Source organism: Branchiostoma lanceolatum, chromosome 1 (genome assembly GCF_035083965.1).
Source record: "Branchiostoma lanceolatum isolate klBraLanc5 chromosome 1, klBraLanc5.hap2, whole genome shotgun sequence".
Lineage (NCBI taxonomy): Eukaryota > Metazoa > Chordata > Leptocardii > Amphioxiformes > Branchiostomatidae > Branchiostoma > Branchiostoma lanceolatum.
Genome location: NC_089722.1, coordinates 100458 through 120291, shown reverse-complemented (window position 1 = coordinate 120291; position 19834 = coordinate 100458). Strand labels below are relative to the sequence as shown.

Sequence of the window (19834 nt, the reverse complement as noted above, 5' to 3'; positions counted from 1 at the left end):
TGTTATCAGAGGGTGGCGGGTTCAGTAGACCCGGGTGTTATCAGGGGGTGGCGGGTTCAGTAGACCCGTGTGTTATCAGGGGGTGGCGGGTTCAGTAGACCCGTGTATTATCAGGGGGTGGCGGGTTTAGTAGACCCGGGTGTTATCAGGGTGGCGGGTTCAGTAGACCCGTGCTATCAGAGGGTGGCGGCTTGAGTCGGAATCATGGAAACAATTCTGTTGCTTTTACTTCAAACCGTTTTATCTCTGATTTAGACAATAGCATGAACTGCCTTGACCCCATTCATAGGAATGCATGGGGCGGCTATATGAATACGTTATGTACAGTAATTATCAGTAATGACTAGTCAGCATACAGTAACGCCTAAGTAGTTACCAGCGTCGGCAGACTAATCATTTCTGCTTCAGATTCAGAGTGAAACATATCCTGTTGTAATCCTGCGATAACAGCAGAAAGTCCAGGTGACACCTACATAATCTTCTCACCTTAGTATAAACCTTCTTTTTCAACTTCCTTCAGCAGTTGAGTCAATTGCAATTAGCGGCGGTTTGTCTAACCAGCACTTATCTCCGGCCCATTGAGTACAGACTGTGCAGTCTGTCTGCTCCCGGCTGACCTGGCCGCACAGGTTGAACCGGTTCCCGCGGCCCTTACATCATTTATAGCCGCGCGACAGCCGTGCATGGGAAGCTACGTGTACACATGTTTCAGCATCTACACGTCGCCCTGAGCACTAATCCGCGTCCCCCGCTGCCGTTAGAGTCTTTCCTACGCTGTGGGGGAAACTTATCACAGACACCAGGCGGGCTCCTTGCTCTTGACTGGGCCCGGCGAGTCGCAAAATGTGCCGGCCTACATGACGCCATAGACGCTCCGACCTGTTCTGCAGACCCCGTGTTTACAGTCTTGCCAGGTGACGTCAGGTGACGCCAGGTGACGCCAGGTGACGTCAGGTGACGCAGCTCCACCTGTGCAGCTCCCAGTCAGGTCCACCGGGCAGTCGGCACGTTTTGTGCCCAACTTCTCCAGCTGACGTCGCGACCGTGTACATGTACAGGAAAACAATGCTGTAGCATATAGCCGCCTGACGCAAGACAATCTTGTACCTGCCTGGGGCGATGCAAACGGACTGCATGAGAACGCCCGAAGACGTCGCAACAGACATCATGAAAAACTTAAAGACGAAAACGAAACTTTTGAAGATCCTTTTGACGACGATGATTGTCCTCGGTGCGGCTCAGATCATGTTTCGGTGTCAGACGACCCCAGACCGAGACCAGGTTAGCATCGCGAGCCGTTTGGAGCTCTTACGGAAATGGTCTCCTTTCGTCATGATCAAAAACCACTTTATAGCTGCCAACTCCTCCGCCAGCAGCCAGCAACCAAAACAACGGCCAGGAATGAAGGTGCGTAAATGTAACTGCACATTCCCTACTGTTGTGTTTACCCGTGACGGCACATGTAACTGCACATTCCCTACTGCTGTGTTTACTGGTGACGGCACATGTAACTGCACATTCCCTACTGCTGTGTTTCCTCGTGACGGCACATGTAATTTCACATTCCCTACTGTTGTGTTTACTCGTGACGGCACATGTAACTGCACATTCCCTACTGCTGTGTTTCCTCGTGACGGCACATGTAACTGCACATTCCCTACTGCTGTGTTTACCCGTGACGGCACATGTAACTGCACATTCCCTACTGTTGTGTTTACCCGTGATGGCACATGTAATTTCACATTCCCTACTGCTGTGTTTACGATCGTGACGGCACATGTAACTGCACATTCCCTACTGCTGTGTTTCCTCGTGACGGCACATGTAATTTCACATTCCCTACTGTTGTGTTTACTCGTGACGGCACATGTAACTGCACATTCCCTACTGCTGTGTTTCCTCGTGACGGCACATGTAACTGCACATTCCCTACTGCTGTGTTTACCCGTGATGGCACATGTAATTTCACATTCCCTACTGCTGTGTTTACGATCGTGACGGCACATGTAACTACACATTCCCTACTGCTGTGTTTCCTCGTGACGGCACATGTAATTTCACATTCCCTACTGTTGTGTTTACTCGTGACGGCACATGTAACTGCACATTCCCTACTGCTGTGTTTACCCGTGATGGCACATGTAACTGCACATTCCCTACTGCTGTGTTTACTCGTGATGGCACATGTAACTGCACATTCCCTACTGCTGTGTTTACCCGTGACGGCACATGTAACTGCACATTCCCTACTGCTGTGTTTACTCGTGATGGCACATGTAACTGCACATTCCCTACTGCTGTGTTTCCTCGTGACGGCACATGTAACTGCACATTCCCTACTGCTGTGTTTACTCGTGACGGCACATGTAACTGTACATTCCCTACTGCTGTGTTTACTCGTGACGGCACATGTAACTGCACATTCCCTACTGCTGTGTTTACTGGTGACGGCACATGTAACTGCACATTCCCTACTGCTGTGTTTACCCGTGACGGCACATGTAACTGCGCATTCCCTACTGCTGTGTTTACCCGTGACGGCACATGTAACTGCACATTCCCTACTGCTGTGTTTACCCGTGATGGCACATGTAACTGCACATTCCCTACTGCTGTGTTTACTCGTGACGGCACATGTAACTGCACATTCCCTACTGTTGTGTTTACTCGTGACGGCACATGTAACTGCACATTCCCTACTGCTGTGTTTACCCGTGACGGCACATGTAACTGCACATTCCCTACTGCTGTGTTTACCCGTGACGGCACATGTAACTGCACATTCCCTACTGCTGTGTTTACCCGTGACGGCACATGTAACTGCACATTCCCTACTGCTGTGTTTACCCGTGATGGCACATGTAACTGCACATTCCCTACTGCTGTGTTTACTGGTGACGGCACATGTAACTGCACATTCCCTACTGTTGTGTTTACTCGTGACGGCACATGTAACTGCACATTCCCTACTGCTGTGTTTACTGGTGACGGCACATGTAACTGCACATTCCCTACTGCTGTGTTTACCCGTGACGGCACATGTAACTGCACATTCCCTACTGCTGTGTTTACCCGTGACGGCACATGTAACTGCACATTCCCTACTGCTGTGTTTACTTGTGACGGCACATGTAACTGCACATTCCCTACTGCTGTGTTTACCCGTGACGGCACATGTAACTGCACATTCCCTACTGCTGTGTTTACCCGTGACGGCACATGTAACTGCACATTCCCTACTGCTGTGTTTACTTGTGACGGCACATGTAACCGCACATTCCCTACTGCTGTGTTTACCCGTGACGGCACATGTAACTGCACATTCCCTACTGCTGTGTTTACCCGTGATGGCACATGTAACTGCACATTCCATACTGCTGTGTTTACTCGTGACGGCACATGTAACTGCACATTCCCTACTGCTGTGTTTACTCGTGACGGCACATGTAATTGCACATTCCCTACTGCTGTGTTTACTCGTGACGGCACATGTAACTGCACATTCCCTACTGCTGTGTTTACTCGTGACGGCACATGTAACTGCACATTCCCTACTGTTGTGTTTACTCGTGACGGCACATGTAACTGCACATTCCCTACTGCTGTGTTTACCCGTGACGGCACATGTAACTGCACATTCCCTACTGCTGTGTTTACCCGTGATGGCACATGTAACTGCACATTCCCTACTGCTGTGTTTACCCGTGATGGCACATGTAACTGCACATTCCCTACTGCTGTGTTTACCCGTGACGGCACATGTAACTGCACATTCCCTACTGCTGTGTTTCCTCGTGATGGCACATGTAACTGCACATTCCCTACTGCTGTGTTTACCCGTGACGGCACATGTAACTGCACATTCCCTACTGCTGTGTTTACCCGTGACGGCACATGTAACTGCACATTCCCTACTGCTGTGTTTACCCGTGACGGCACATGTAACTGCATATTCCCTACTGCTGTGTTTCCTCGTGATGGCACATGTAACTGCACATTCCCTACTGCTGTGTTTACTCGTGACGGCACATGTAACTGCACATTCCCTACTGCTGTGTTTCCCGTGACGGCACATGTAACTGCATATTCCCTACTGCTGTGTTTCCTCGTGATGGCACATGTAACTGCACATTCCCTACTGCTGTGTTTACCCGTGACGGCACATGTAACTGCACATTTCCTACTGCTGTGTTTACCCGTGACGGCACATGTAACTGCACATTCCCTACTGCTGTGTTTACCCGTGACGGCACATGTAACTGCACATTCCCTACTGCTGTGTTTACCCGTGATGGCACATGTAACTGCACATTCCCTACTGCTGTGTTTCCTCGTGACGGCACATGTAACTGCACATTCCCTACTGCTGTGTTTACCCGTGACGGCACATGTAACTGCACATTCCCTACTGCTGTGTTTACTCGTGACGGCACATGTAACTGCACATTCCCTACTGCTGTGTTTCCTCGTGATGGCACATGTAACTGCACATTCCCTACTGCTGTGTTTACTCGTGACGGCACATGTAACTGCACATTCCCTACTGCTGTGTTTACCCGTGACGGCACATGTAACTGCACATTCCCTACTGCTGTGTTTACCCGTGACGGCACATGTAACTGCACATTCCCTACTGCTGTGTTTACTGGTGACGGCACATGTAACTGCACATTCCCTACTGCTGTGTTAACCCGTGACGGCACATGTAACTGCATATTCCCTACTGCTGTGTTTACCCGTGACGGCACATGTAACTGCACATTCCCTACTGCTGTGTTTACTGGTGACGGCACATGTAACTGCACATTCCCTACTGCTGTGTTTACTCGTGACGGCACATGTAACTGCACATTCCCTACTGCTGTGTTTACCCGTGACGGCACATGTAACTGCACATTCCCTACTGCTGTGTTTACTGGTGACGGCACATGTAACTGCACATTCCCTACTGCTGTGTTTCCTCGTGATGGCACATGTAACTGCACATTCCCTACTGCTGTGTTTACCCGTGACGGCACATGTAACTGCATATTCCCTACTGCTGTGTTTACCCGTGACGGCACATGTAACTGCACATTCCCTACTGCTGTGTTTACTGGTGACGGCACATGTAACTGCACATTCCCTACTGCTGTGTTTACTCGTGATGGCACATGTAACTGCACATTCCCTACTGCTGTGTTTCCTCGTGATGGCACATGTAACTGCACATTCCCTACTGCTGTGTTTACCCGTGATGGCACATGTAACTGCACATTCCCTACTGCTGTGTTTACCCGTGACGGCACATGTAACTGCACATTCCCTACTGCTGTGTTTACTCGTGACGGCACATGTAACTGCACATTCCCTACTGCTGTGTTTACCCGTGACGGCACATGTAACTGCACATTCCCTACTGTTGTGTTTACTCGTGACGGCACATGTAACTGTACATTCCCTACTGCTGTGTTTACCCGTGACGGCACATGTAACTGCACATTCCCTACTGCTGTGTTTACCCGTGACGGCACATGTAACTGCACATTCCCTACTGCTGTGTTTCCTCGTGATGGCACATGTAACTGCGTGTAGCCGCCATGAGTCTGACATTTTACGACTTAAGCGGCATTTTGAAACAGCTCAGCCGTAAACAATCAGCTGACAGACCTTCTAGTTCTACTCTCAGACATTATCCATTCTGACTACTTCAGAAAACTACAGTGTGGTTGGTTGTTGGGTGTGCGTGCTTGGGGGGCGGGGGGCAATGTGCGAACTCTAAAGATGAAATCTCACATCTTGGTTCCCGGCCCATCTAAGATGTTTCCCACTTGTCTTCAGCTCCAGCTTCTGTCTCAGACCACGGCGAACCGGACGGGCGCGTTCTGCTTGGACGGCTCAGCGCCGGGGTACTACTTCCAGCCTGGTAAACTTCTGCTAAATGCTGTAAAATATCCAAGAGTAATTAGAAGAACTTTAGGTTTCGTCTGGCCGATATGATTTTTATAACCTTTTACAATGTTGCTATTTAGCACTTTATGACAGCTACTGTGGTGTGAAAGATATATTCTATAATATCTTATTCAGTCTTTCTGTAATCAGGCGCGTTATTTACCTTCAAAACTTAATGATGCAACACGCTCTTGACACAATGAAATGACGAAAAATGTAATGCATGCACATTGAAGAAGATACATCTTACAAAGTTCGTTTGATAAAAACAAATATCAAACACTTTCAGTGTATGTAACCTGCGACAAACCATTAAGATACATCTTATCTTATCTATGCCAGGTGTTGGTGACGGCGTGAGGTCATGGGTCATCTACCTGCCTGGCGGCGAGGCGTGTTTCACGTTAGACGCATGTCGGAAGCGCGCCGCTCAGACCAAGGGGCTGGGGCCGGGCACTACGCGGAAACTAGCGGACACGGTAAGGGGCTGGGTCCGGGCACTACGCGGAAACTAGCGGACACGGTAAGGGGCTGGGTCCGGGCACTACGCGGAAACTAGCGGACACGGTAAGGGGCTGGGGCCGGGCACTACGCGGAAACTAGCGGACACGGTAAGGGGCTGGGGCCGGGCACAGTAAGGGGCTTGGGCCGGGCACTACGCGGAAACTAGCGGACACGGTAAGGGGCTGGGTCCGGGCACTACGCGGAAACTAGCGGACACGGTAAGGGGCTGGGGCCGGGCACTACGCGGAAACTAGCGGACACGGTAAGGGGCTGGGGCCGGGCACAGTAAGGGGCTTGGGCCGGGCACTACGCGGAAACTAGCGGACACGGTAAGGGGCTGGGGCCGGGCACTACGCGGAAACTAGCGGACACGGTAAGGGGCTGGGGCCGGGCACTACGCGGAAACTAGCGGACACGGTAAGGGGCTTGGGCCGGGCACTACGCGGAAACTAGCGGACACGGTAAGGGGCTGGGGCTGGGGCCGGGCACTACGCGGAAACTAGCGGACACGGTAAGGGGCTGGGGCCGGGCACTACGCGGAAACTAGCGGACACGGTAAGGGGCTGGGGCCGGGCACTACGCGGAAACTAGCAGACACGGTTAGGGGCTGGGGCCGGGCACTACGCGGAAACTAGCGGACACGGTAAGGGGCTGGGGCCGGGCACTACGCGGAAACTAGCGGACACGGTAAAGGGTGTATGATTGTAGAGTGAGAAAAAAAGGCAATGCCATAACTACAGTATATGTACAGTGAGAAGGAAGACCATAGCTGCATTACATGTACAGGGCGAGAAAAGGCCATACCTTCAGTCCACCGGACCTCGCACTGCAGTGTACTGGTTTCTCTTAGCTTCAGTCCACCAGACCTTGCACTACAGAATGCTGTTTTCTCTTAGCTTCAGTCCACCGTACCCTGCACTACAGAATGCTGTTTTCTCTAAGCTTCAGTCCACCGTACCTTGCACCACAAACTGCTGTTTTCTCTTAGCTTCAGTCCACCGTACCTCGCACTACAGCATACTGCCTTCTCTTAGCTTCAGTCCACCGTACCTCGCACTACAGCATACTGTTTTCTCTTAGCTTCAGTCCACCGTACCTTGCACTACAGAATGCTGTTTTCTCTTAGCTTCAGTCCACCGTACCTTTTGCACTATGTACAGCATGCTGTTTTCTCTTGCTACAGACGCAAGGTCACGGCCTGAGAAGTTCCAATAAAAGCATCAACCCGGACTTCTGGGACTGGAATATGGCGGAGCTGGTCTACTGCGACGGCTTTTTCTTCTCTGGTAAGTCTAGAAGTTAACAGGAAAGAAAACAAAGTCTGCTGCTGCCGTTAATGATGATGACATTGATGTTTTTGATGATGATAATGATGACGATGATTTTAATGACGATCAAGTTGATGATGATGATGATGATGATGATGATGATGATGATGATGATGAAAATGATGCTTATGACGATTGTGAAAATGATGCTGATGACGACGATGATGATGTTGCTGTTGATGATGATGGGAAGCATAACTGAGCCCATGTACCTGTTTTGGACCTCAGCACCTTTCTGCCGCCTCGATACTGACAAAACGTCCATTTCCGGTTCTGTTGTTTCCCAGGGGACAGAGCTGAAGTGGTGCTGTACAGCGGAAGGAGGTTGTACTTCCGGGGCAAGCGGATATTGCAGGCTATCGTAGCTGACCTTTTGAAGAGAGGCCTGGCTGAGGCCACTGACGTCATATTCCATGGGTTTTCTGGTATGTTGGTCCTGAACTTGCTTACTTTGGTATATGACAAGGACCAATCACAACAACGCAAATGTACAAGAGTTCAAAGAAAACATACAGAAATAGTTTGTTGTTCGCTGAATAATATAAACTTCACCACTTTATAACCCCCCCCCCCCCCCTTCCTTCAGCCGGCGCCATGGCGGTGCTGCGACACGCCTCCTGGGTCCGGGACCAGCTGCCCGGGAACGTGAACTTCCGAGTCTTCGCGGCGTCTGCGGCCTTCCCGATGCTGGCCAGCGTCCGCACGGGGGCGCTGTTTAACGAGACGGTCTTATTCCCGGCCGTCAGGATGCACCACGCCGCAAGTAAGTTTGCACGGACAGGCTCAGTTTCGTCATGCGACTGGTTTATGTCTCATTGATCGTACGACAGGTAACGTCAAATTCGTCGTGTGACTGGTTTATGTCACATTGATCGTACGACAGGTAACGTCACATTCGTCGTGCGACTGGTTCATTTCACATTGATCGTACGACAGGTAACGTCACACTCGTCGTGCGACTGGTTTATGTCACATTGATCGTACGACAGGTAACGTCACACTCGTCGTGCGACTGGTTTATGTCACATTGATCGTACGACAGGTAACGTCACATTCGTCGTGCGACTGGTTCATTTCACATTGATCGTACGACAGGTAACGTCACATTCGTCGTGCGACTGGTTTATGTCACATTGATCGTACGACAGGTAACGTCACAGTCGTCGTGCGACTTGTTTATGTCACATTGATCGTACGACAGGTAACGTCACACTCGTCGTGCGACTGGTTTATGTCTCATTGATCGTACGACAGGTAACGTCACATTCGTCGTGCGACTGGTTTATGTCACATTGATCGTACGACAGGTAACGTCACATTCGTCGTGCGACTGGTTTTTGTCACATTAATCGTACGACAGGTAACGTCACACTCGTCGTGCGACTGGTTTATGTCAAATTGATCGTACGACAGGTAACGTCACACTCGTCGTGCGACTGGTTTATGTCTCATTGATCGTACGACAGGTAACGTCACACTCGTCGTGCGGCTGGTTTATGTCATATTGATCGTACGACAGGTAACGTCACACTCGTCGTGCAACTGGTTTATGTCTCATTGATCGTACGACAGGTAACGTCACACTCGTAGTGCGACTGGTTTATGTCTCATTGATCGTACGACAGGTAACGTCACATTCGTCGTGCGGCTGGTTTATGTCACATTGATCGTACGACAGGTAACGTCACATTCGTCGTGTGACTGGTTTATGTCACATTGATCGTACGACAGGTCGACGTCCGTAATTTTAGACCATTTTGGAACAGTTTTGTGCGCTGTTTTGACCGAAAAAGAAGTCTTAGATCCACATCGACGGTCGCTAAAAATCCCATGACAAACTTATCGCACGGCTTATGTGGCAGCGTCAGAAGCTTTTAGAACTATACTTGTCCTTGCATAGACGTAGCGATTGCTGACTTCGACTGTTTTAATTCTGGACATATATATCTATCACTGTAGACCCGTGTAACGTGTCTGTTTCTTTGTTTCATGATTCATCAAAACACCAGGATCCGCACCAGAAGCCTGCCTGCGCGAAGCGGACCCTAGCGGTTTGACGATGAGGTGCCACGAGCCGTTCGGCCTGCTGCGTCACCAGGAGGCGCCAGTGTTCCTGGCCGGGTACGTGTTCGACGCCTGGCTCCTGGACAACATTCTGGAGGCCAGGTGCACCCCAAAGACATGCAAGGTAGCGAGCGAGCGGGAAGGAATGAAAAACGTCAGCCTAGAAATCTCCGAAACTCTTCCAAGTTTGCTAAAGCCCCAGGATGGACTCTTCATGGTGAACTGTAAGAAACATTTCATCATTACGGAGCACAACACGTGGAGCGCGGGGGTGATGGTGAAAGGCGTAACAGCCGCACAGGCGTTTACAGACTGGTTCTATGGACGGGGGAACAGCCACAAGCACATGGACTGCACCTCGGTCCAATGTTACCCCAACCCAACATGCGGAAAGGCTAGGTTATGACACATGGACTGCGCCTCGGTCCAGTGTTACCCCAACCCAACGTGCGGAAAGGCAAGGTTATGACACATGGACTGCGCCTCGGTCCAGTGTTACCCCAACCCAACGTGCGGAAAGGCTAGGTTATGACACATGGACTGCACCTCGGTCCAGTGTTATCCCAACCCAACGTGCGGAAAGGCTAGGTTATGACACATGGACTGCGCCTCGGTCCAGTGTTACCCCAACCCAACATGCGGAAAGGCTAGGTTATGACACATGGACTGCGCCTCGGTCCAGTGTTACCCCAACCCAACGTGCGGAAAGGCTAGGTTATGACAGACGGTCAAACAAAAGGCTTTATTTCCCTTCCATTAAAATCTTCTTTGAGCTGGTACAAAAAGATTGTTGTTACTGATCATTTGATAATTATGATCATTTGCAGTCCAGCGAGGATTTTGGTCCTTTATTGGTCGAGAAGACCACGGGACGTAAACTGTGTTCTTACTCAGTTCAATTGTTCTACACTCATGTGTTCGAAGAGGGCTTCTTTTGAGCATTGGGTTTTTCTCTATCCACAACAAATAAATCTTAATGAAAGAAAGTAAACCTTTCATTTATGACGTCATCACCATGTGACGTTACTATACCTGTTTGATTGTGAAGGATGTACAAGAGTATCGCTCATTGAAGTGGCCGCCCTCAACAAGAGCATCATAAACACAGCTGTATGCATGTTCGACCAACAGTCAACAAAGGTGACGTCTCTTCCGCTGAATGCTACAACAGTAAACAAAGCTAAAGTCTCTTCCGCTGAATGCTACAGCAGCAAACAAAGGTAAGGTCTCTTCCGCTGAATGCTACAGCAGTAAACAAAGCTAACGTCTCCGCTGAATGCTACAGCAGTAAACAAAGGTAACGTCTCTTCCGCTGAATGCTACAGCAGTAAACAAAGGTAACGTCTCTTCCGCTGAATGCTACAGCAGCAAACAAAGCTAACGTCTCCGCTGAATGCTACAGCAGTAAACAAAGCTAACGTCTCCGCTGAATGCTACAGCAGTAAACAAAGGTAACGTCTCTTCCGCTGAATGCTACAGCAGTAAACAAAGCTAACGTCTCTTCCGCTGAATGCTACAGCAGTAAACAAAGCCAACGTCTCTTCCGCTGAATGCTACAGCAGTAAACAAAGGTAACGTCTCTTCCGCTGAATGCTACAGCAGTAAACAAAGGTAACGTCTCTTCCGCTGAATGCTACAGCAGCAAACAAAGGTAAGGTCTCTTCCGCTGAAAGCTACAACAGTTAACAAAGGTAACGTCTCTTCCGCTAAATGCTACAGCAGTAAACAAAGGTAACGTCTCCGCTGAATGCTACAGCAGTAAACAAAGCTAACGTCTCTTCCACTGAATGCTACAGCAGCAAACAAAGCTAACGTCTCCGCTGAATGCTACAGCAGTAAACAAAGGTAACGTCTCTTCCGCTGAATGCTACAGCAGCAAACAAAGGTAACGTCTCTTCCGCTGAATGCTACAGCAGTAAACAAAGCTAACGTCTCTTCCGCTGAATGCTACAGCAGCAAACAAAGCTAACGTCTCCGCTGAATGCTACAGCAGTTAACAAAGGTAACGTCTCCGCTGAATGCTACAGCAGTAAACAAACTAAGGTAACGTCTCTTCCGCTGAATGCTACAGCAGTAAACAAAGGTAACGTCTCTTCCGCTGAATGCTACAGCAGTAAACAAAGCTAACGTCTCTTCCGCTGAATGCTACAGCAGTAAACAAAGGTAACGTCTCTTCCGCTGAATGCTACAGCAGTAAACAAAGCTAACGTCTCTTCCGCTGAATGCTACAGCAGTAAACAAAGCTAACGTCTCTTCCGCTGAATGCTACAGCAGTAAACAAAGCTAACGTCTCCGCTGAATGCTACAGCAGTAAACAAAGGTAACGTCTCTTCCGCTGAATGCTACAGCAGCAAACAAAGGTAAGGTCTCTTCCGCTGAAAGCTACAACAGTTAACAAAGGTAACGTCTCTTCCGCTAAATGCTACAGCAGTAAACAAAGGTAACGTCTCCGCTGAATGCTACAGCAGTAAACAAAGCTAACGTCTCTTCCACTGAATGCTACAGCAGCAAACAAAGCTAACGTCTCCGCTGAATGCTACAGCAGTAAACAAAGGTAACGTCTCTTCCGCTGAATGCTACAGCAGCAAACAAAGGTAACGTCTCTTCCGCTGAATGCTACAGCAGTAAACAAAGCTAACGTCTCTTCCGCTGAATGCTACAGCAGCAAACAAAGCTAACGTCTCCGCTGAATGCTACAGCAGTTAACAAAGGTAACGTCTCCGCTGAATGCTACAGCAGTAAACAAAGGTAACGTCTCTTCCGCTGAATGCTACAGCAGTAAACAAAGGTAACGTCTCCGCTGAAAGGTACAACAGTAAACAAAGGTAAGGTCTCTTCCGCTGAATGCTACAGCAGTAAACAAAGGTAAGGTCTCTTCCGCTGAATGCTACAGCAGCAAACAAAGCTAACGTCTCTTCCGCTGAATGCTACAGCAGTAAACAAAGCTAACGTCTCTTCCGCTAAATACTACAGCAGTAAACAAAGGTAACGTCTCCGCTGAATGCTACAGCAGTAAACAAAGGTAACGTCTCTTCCGCTGAATGCTACAGCAGCAAACAAAGGTAAGGTCTCTTCCGCTGAATGCTACAGCAGTAAACAAAGGTAAGGTCTCCGCTGAATGCTACAGCAGTAAACAAAGGTAAGGTCTCTTCCGCTAAATGCTACAGCAGTAAACAAAGCTAACGTCTCTTCCGCTGAATGCTACAGCAGTCAACAAAGGTAACGTCTCCTCCGCTGAATGCTACAGCAGCAAACAAAGCTAACGTCTCCGCTGAATGCTACAGCAGTAAACAAAGGTAACGTCTCTTCCGCTGAATGCTACAGCAGTAAACAAAGGTAACGTCTCTTCCGCTGAATGCTACAGCAGCAAACAAAGCTAACGTCTCCGCTGAATGCTACAGCAGTTAACAAAGGTAACGTCTCCGCTGAATGCTACAGCAGTAAACAAAGGTAACGTCTCTTCCGCTGAATGCTACAGCAGCAAACAAAGCTAACGTCTCCTCCGCTGAATGCTACAACAGTAAACAAAGGTAACGTCTCTTCCGCTGAATGCTACAGCAGTAAACAAAGCTAACGTCTCTTCCGCTGAATGCTACAGCAGTAAACAAAGGTAAGGTCTCTTTCGCTGAATGCTACAGCAGTAAACAAAGGTAAGGTCTCTTCCGCTGAATGCTACAGCAGCAAACAAAGGTAACGTCTCTTCTGCTGAATGCTACAGCAGCAAACAAAGGTAAGGTCTCTTCCGCTGAATGCTACAGCAGTAAACAAAGGTAAGGTCTCCGCTGAATGCTACAGCAGTAAACAAAGGTAAGGTCTCTTCCGCTAAATGCTACAGCAGTAAACAAAGCTAACGTCTCTTCCGCTGAATGCTACAGCAGTCAACAAAGGTAACGTCTCCTCCGCTGAATGCTACAGCAGCAAACAAAGCTAACGTCTCCGCTGAATGCTACAGCAGTAAACAAAGGTAACGTCTCTTCCGCTGAATGCTACAGCAGTAAACAAAGGTAACGTCTCTTCCGCTGAATGCTACAGCAGCAAACAAAGCTAACGTCTCCGCTGAATGCTACAGCAGTTAACAAAGGTAACGTCTCCGCTGAATGCTACAGCAGTAAACAAAGCTAACGTCTCTTCCGCTGAATGCTACAGCAGTTAACAAAGGTAACGTCTCCGCTGAAAGGTACAGCAGTAAACAAAGCTAACGTCTCTTCCGCTGAATGCTACAACAGTAAACAAAGGTAAGGTCTCTTCCGCTAAATGCTACAGCAGTAAACAAAGCTAACGTCTCTTCCGCTGAATGCTACAGCAGTCAACAAAGGTAACGTCTCCTCCGCTGAATGCTACAGCAGCAAACAAAGCTAACGTCTCCGCTGAATGCTACAGCAGTAAACAAAGGTAACGTCTCTTCCGCTGAATGCTACAGCAGTAAACAAAGGTAACGTCTCTTCCGCTGAATGCTACAGCAGCAAACAAAGCTAACGTCTCCGCTGAATGCTACAGCAGTAAACAAAGGTAACGTCTCCGCTGAATGCTACAGCAGTAAACAAAGGTAACGTCTCTTCCGCTGAATGCTACAGCAGTTAACAAAGCTAACGTCTCTTCCGCTGAATGCTACAGCAGCAAACAAAATTGACGTCTCGTCTACTGAATGCTACTGGCATTTGTACAAGCCAATAAGTTATCGCTCCTTTTATGTTGTGTACTTCTGACCTGCTGACTAACAGGTCATCTGAAAGGTCAATGAACCCAAGCCTCCATCGTAAACACGTCTATTTGTCGTAAAACTGTTGTAATTGGGGCAGACGCCGCAGGACTAAGAGGGCGTTGTGTACATTTGCGTTCTAACATCCTGTGTAATACATGGTTTACGTTTGCTAATACATAGAGATATACACATTGACAACTGACTGAAGTTTCACTTGGTATTTAGAACGAACGTGTGGCGCTGTCATGATGACGTTTCCGGTTATACACGTCATTTCCTGCTGAAGACCCCGTCCATAATGTCGTCACGGTGCCCTGTAAATTTGATCGAAGGGAACGGGGTATGACGTCAGGTCAATTGGTAGTTGACAAGTACCTGAGCCGAACGGGCGGTTTGCCAAGGAGTAATAAATAAGATGTTCAGGTGAGTTCACCTGTCCTCACCTGTCGACCCGCCAGGAAGTCGCTACTTAAAAACCCACGCACGACTCACCTTTACAACCGGTAGGAAATTACGTCACATAATGCTGATTGCAATGACGTCACAGGAGGGTCGGAATAGTATAAGTTTGCCATGTTTCTGTTAAGCTTCAGAAAGGACAACAGCAAAGCCAAGGAACGTCACAAGACTGAGAAGCCACCTAAGACACCGGCAGAGGATCGATCTTACCTAAATCGGAGGTTTGGGGAGGTAAGATATTAATATTGATTCTAGATCATTAGTACGGAAAAGGCACATACAGAGATGTTAGTTGTGTGTCGTAGAATTGCTTTTAGGGTAAGGGTTATAGGCGGTCAAGAGTGAAGACAGAATCTAAGGTTCAACATGATTTTGCTACTTTCCACAAGAATACTGAAAGAACAGAAGCCGGACAGCAGAACAATTTGCAGGGGGGGGGGGGTGAACAGAAAAAGGACATAATATAGAGGGTTGTGGCTAGGTGGGACTAAGCATGCAAAGGAGTACAGAAGGGTTACGTATTGACAATTTCTACGGTCAATGTCAAAGTTTGGGGACCTGCTATCACTACAGATTCCTTGCCCGACCATAATCTTTTTAATGGTTTAAACAATATCGTTTCTTTGTTCCTTCCGCAGGAAAAACAGAGTCCTTTACAAAATGAACTCCACTGTAATGCTGGGGCACCTTGTGCAGACCATGGCTGAGGAGAGGCGACCTAAGACTACCGGGGCACACCGGACCAGCCCGGCGGGGACAGAGCGGACCCAAGCCCGCCAAGGATCGCCCGCTGTCCGCCGTTTCCTCGCATCGCTGTCGAGATCGGCGTCCTCGGCAAGCTATGAGCGGCAAAGGAACTGAGCTGGACGTCTGACATGAGCACGGCGCCGAGTCTGTGTTGCGCTCGTTCTGACGTCAGCCTGCCGACACATTTATTCCGCTGCAGCCTGGCAGAGTGACTGGAGTTAGTCCAATCAGCAGCTTATCACAGCGTCCGTCCTCTGATGATGGTACCGTCATGTACTACATGCATGTATGTGATATATGTATCACCACCCGTTACAAGTACCGTTTACAGTTGTAAGTGGTTAACGGTGACCACCGTTAGCCAGTTATAAGTGGACCAGGAGACGTCTCCTGGCTCTTGAGATACAGCGTTAACGGTAAGGACAGGCCGGGAGAGATGGGTCACCGAGGCCATAGATAGTGGACTGTAGGAGAAGCCTCGCGATATTTGGGAACGTGACCTCACGAGGGTACAGAACGGTGGCCGGGAGGCTACCGGGAAGTGGCCGGGATATTGTGTTTTCAGGCCCGCCGACCGTCCGGATCGATCGCCGTAGGTCGTCCAGCAGCAAAACTCTGCCTGTTCCATGGTGAGGTGAGCAACTTTGGTTCATCTATACCGATTATTTTTATATTGAATAGGCACAGATCCTCGTTAATTTGCAACTAGCTCGAGCTATGCCCGGCGCGTGTTAAAGGGGGAGGGGGGTGCACACATCACCGCGAGTAAAAATAGTATGGTTCTTTTTAGCCCACTGCTGTTGTTACTGGCCTCATTCATAATTTGGCCACGTTCATCCAGATCATACATGTATCAAAAACACAAAAGGTCGGTTTGTAATATTCTAACTGGAGTACGTAAAGTAACACTAACAGACACAGAAGACTAGTCGAATCGACACAGTATCCAGGGTTCGCGGAAAAGGCTGGCCAGGCTACCCTACCAGGCTTAGTATGTTACCCTTTCTGGGCCCCCAGGGGTATGCATAGGGGCTTGGCCTGTAATGGAATTTCCTAGAGGAAAAATGTGTCAATAAGCCAATTCACGGTTGCGACTACACATGCGCAATGTCAAAGGTGAAGTCCCATGAGACGTAAACAAAACCCGTCTGGACGTTGTTATGCAAATCTAGACAACGTTGATAGGAGTACTGTTTACAAGCCAGGGGCCTTCACCTTTGACACTGCACATGCGTAGTCGCAACGGTGAATGGGCTTATTAATATTATATATTTATAATTGCAGAAAAATGGGATGAGAGAGCAATGAAAGAAAATAACAGCACAAACAACACTATGTATACATTGTGAAAACACAATCACACATGCTAACCCACAGAGAAATGCACAAAGCCATTTGTTTTGAATTTGTTGTTTTGGTAAACAAAGGTCCTCCCCTTCAATCTTAATATTTGTTGACCGGTATATTCTATTGTATACTTGGAATTTGTTTCAAACGGCTTTTCCTTCAGCACCACATCCCCCCCCCCCCACCCCCCACCCAACAGCAATATCATAGTTCATACGCTGATGCCTTCTGTCCAATTCACCCTCAGCTGGGATTGCTATATTTTATTGACCCAGTTTTTCCTTTTGAAAATTCTACTATGCGCAAAATCCCCATGCAGAGCCTTAAGGTCCAGAAAGGGTAGTCTGGCAGGGTAGCCTGGCCAGGCAGGCTAGCCTGCCTTTTTCCGCAAATGTTGCAGTAGTATTTGGCAAGGAATCTGTCGGCAATTTCAAGTTACAGCCTACGTTAGGAAGGCCTCAATAGGAAATTGGAAGTAAAACTAAAAGCAACAACTATGGAAAATTCTGGATATCATTTATTCCATATCAGATACGAAACAAGAAAGTTGTTCAGCCTTAGGGGAATGTTATGACACTTTTGACAGGTTTGTGATAAAATTCAATCAATCACCCATTGATGTATGTTGCTGAACTTGACAATGGTGATCATTAATGATTAAAAAGCTTCTCTTTTAAAAGGAAGGGGCAGCACTTTGATGATGTACATGTACTGTACATTCAAATGTGGATGAATTTACTTTGAACAAGGAGGTTACTGTAATATTAATTCACTTTATATTCAATCAACTTCATGGTAGCAAAATATTTCAGGGTAAGGAAAATAGATATTTTCACTGAACTTTAACTTCACGGTGGTGACCGTGGCAAGTGTTTTACAGACAGGATGTGTGAAGGAATCATAAACGATTACACACGGTGATGATAAGTTCACTGTACATAGAGAGATAACCGTTGAAATAGTGAACATAAAGTTACAGTAAAAGTAAAAGAAACCAATTACAGTATAGGCTGCCTATAACCTTGCTTTGAATGAAATGTATATGATATGTAGCTATTATAGTATCACATCAATGGGGCCTCCATGCATGGGGGCTGGGGGTACAGACAACACCTTATGCTTGTACTAAGTTGTAGATAAACTGTTGCCCTGTTCACATTCACCATAGTAAGAATGCTATAATGACGCAGCAAGCTATTGGCATACCCTGATCTTGGAATAGCTCATAAATTGTATTCTTCCCTGTGACTATAGTAGACAGATCTCCATCTTTACTGCTACCTTGTCCCCCCAACGACCCAGAGGTCAAGGGACTAGGTAGGTAGGTAGGTAGGTAGGTAGGTAGGTAGGTAGGTAGGTAGGTAGGTAGGTAGGTAGTAGGCTATACTAGTACTGCCTGTCAGCTATATACATTGTACAAACACACACACACACACACAAACACACACACACACCAGGGCTCGAAATACTTAGTGCTGGATGCACGTGCACTTTTGTGCTCCCCATATCGCTGTGCACTAATTTTAAATGTGGGTGCACTCAAATAGTTTTATAGCATTCCATGTGTAACTGCACTACTCATGGTACACTTGTACTAACTAACTAAGTACTAACTTACATATGTACATGATCAGTTTACATGAATTACATGATAGAGCTTCTGACTGCATTCTTGAATTCTTTCCAATTTTGAAAATATTGGACCCATTCGTGTCCCTGGGGGCCTGCCCTGATGTTTTACTCATGATGCTCAAGATTTTGGAGGTTCATTCGAAGTGCACTGCGACAGCATAATTTGGGGATCATTTCTGATCATGGGAAGTTTATGTGCAGAGTCTCCTTCATTTATTAGTCTGTTTGCTATTCTAGTACATTTATTTAACAATGTATCTGTACATGTACATGTATTCACGCCTGTTGTCATAGTCCAGTACCTTGCAATTCGATTTATGTATCTACTGCTATCTAGTTGTAACTTACAAGTTACATTTGTTCTGTCTTGCAGCTTCATTGGAAAGAGATATCCCAAGAGGCCTGGGAAGTACATCAACGGACAACTGCTGCAACTAGACGTCACATGTAGAATCACAGGCAGATCAGAAATAGTACTGTAAATGGACTTAAGTTTGCGGTGATTTAATTTTGTGGTAGGTTGAAAATGGAGTGTTAGCGGGGGTTTTGATTTCGCGATGGCGCTACTCAGTATACTTGTATGTAGTCGCATATAGATACTGTAAAGTAACAAAAACACTAGTATTGGCGCCTTTACAGACAGCCAGTCGGAAACCATAACAAGACAAGGATGCTACAGATGGACAGACCAGTTGCTTTTGGCAGTGCTTGTGTGATCATTGTTAAAAAGTGACTTTTTTCCACACAAAAAAGCTGTCAAGGAATAGTACTGTAAATTAAGCCTTTAACTTGGCTTGATATTCTTAATAAATCTGTATTCAATGTTCGAAGATCGGGTCTGTGTTCTATTTGTGCCTTGTTAACAGGTGCCTCAAAAACATCTGTACAATGTATAATACTAGTAACATACATGTACCACTAAGACAAGGGGTAGGTCAGCAGAAAACAAAAACGGTCGCAGTGAAGCAGCCACTGCAAAAACCACAAGCATAAAACCACCGCTAATATTTCTGCATACAGTACACTTCACTGGATTTTTGTCCAGTGCCCCTGTGTGAATATCCATTGTCTTCAGAGTAGCTGCTCTATAACAGTGGTCGTATGCAAAATGCTACAGGCT

The 19834-nt window shown here is 47.6% G+C and overlaps 1 protein-coding gene and 1 long non-coding RNA gene across 2 annotated transcripts; both read left to right on the top strand.

Annotated features, from left to right (window-relative positions):
- Positions 1 to 630: 630 nt before the first annotated feature.
- Positions 631 to 10837, top strand: LOC136428411 (uncharacterized). The gene is made up of 7 exons (XM_066417892.1): positions 631 to 1407; positions 5821 to 5905; positions 6274 to 6410; positions 7619 to 7721; positions 8051 to 8188; positions 8350 to 8526; positions 9773 to 10837. The coding sequence occupies exons 1-7, from the start codon at positions 1120 to 1122 to the stop codon at positions 10231 to 10233; spliced, it is 1389 nt and encodes a 462-aa protein (XP_066273989.1). The 5' UTR covers positions 631 to 1119; the 3' UTR covers positions 10234 to 10837.
- Positions 10838 to 16036: 5199 nt separating this feature from the next.
- LOC136428405 (uncharacterized) lies at positions 16037 to 19544 on the top strand. Its single transcript, XR_010754618.1, has 2 exons — positions 16037 to 16369; positions 19088 to 19544. It is a non-coding gene; the product is annotated as an uncharacterized lncRNA (long non-coding RNA).
- The last annotated feature ends 290 nt before the right edge of the window (positions 19545 to 19834 follow it).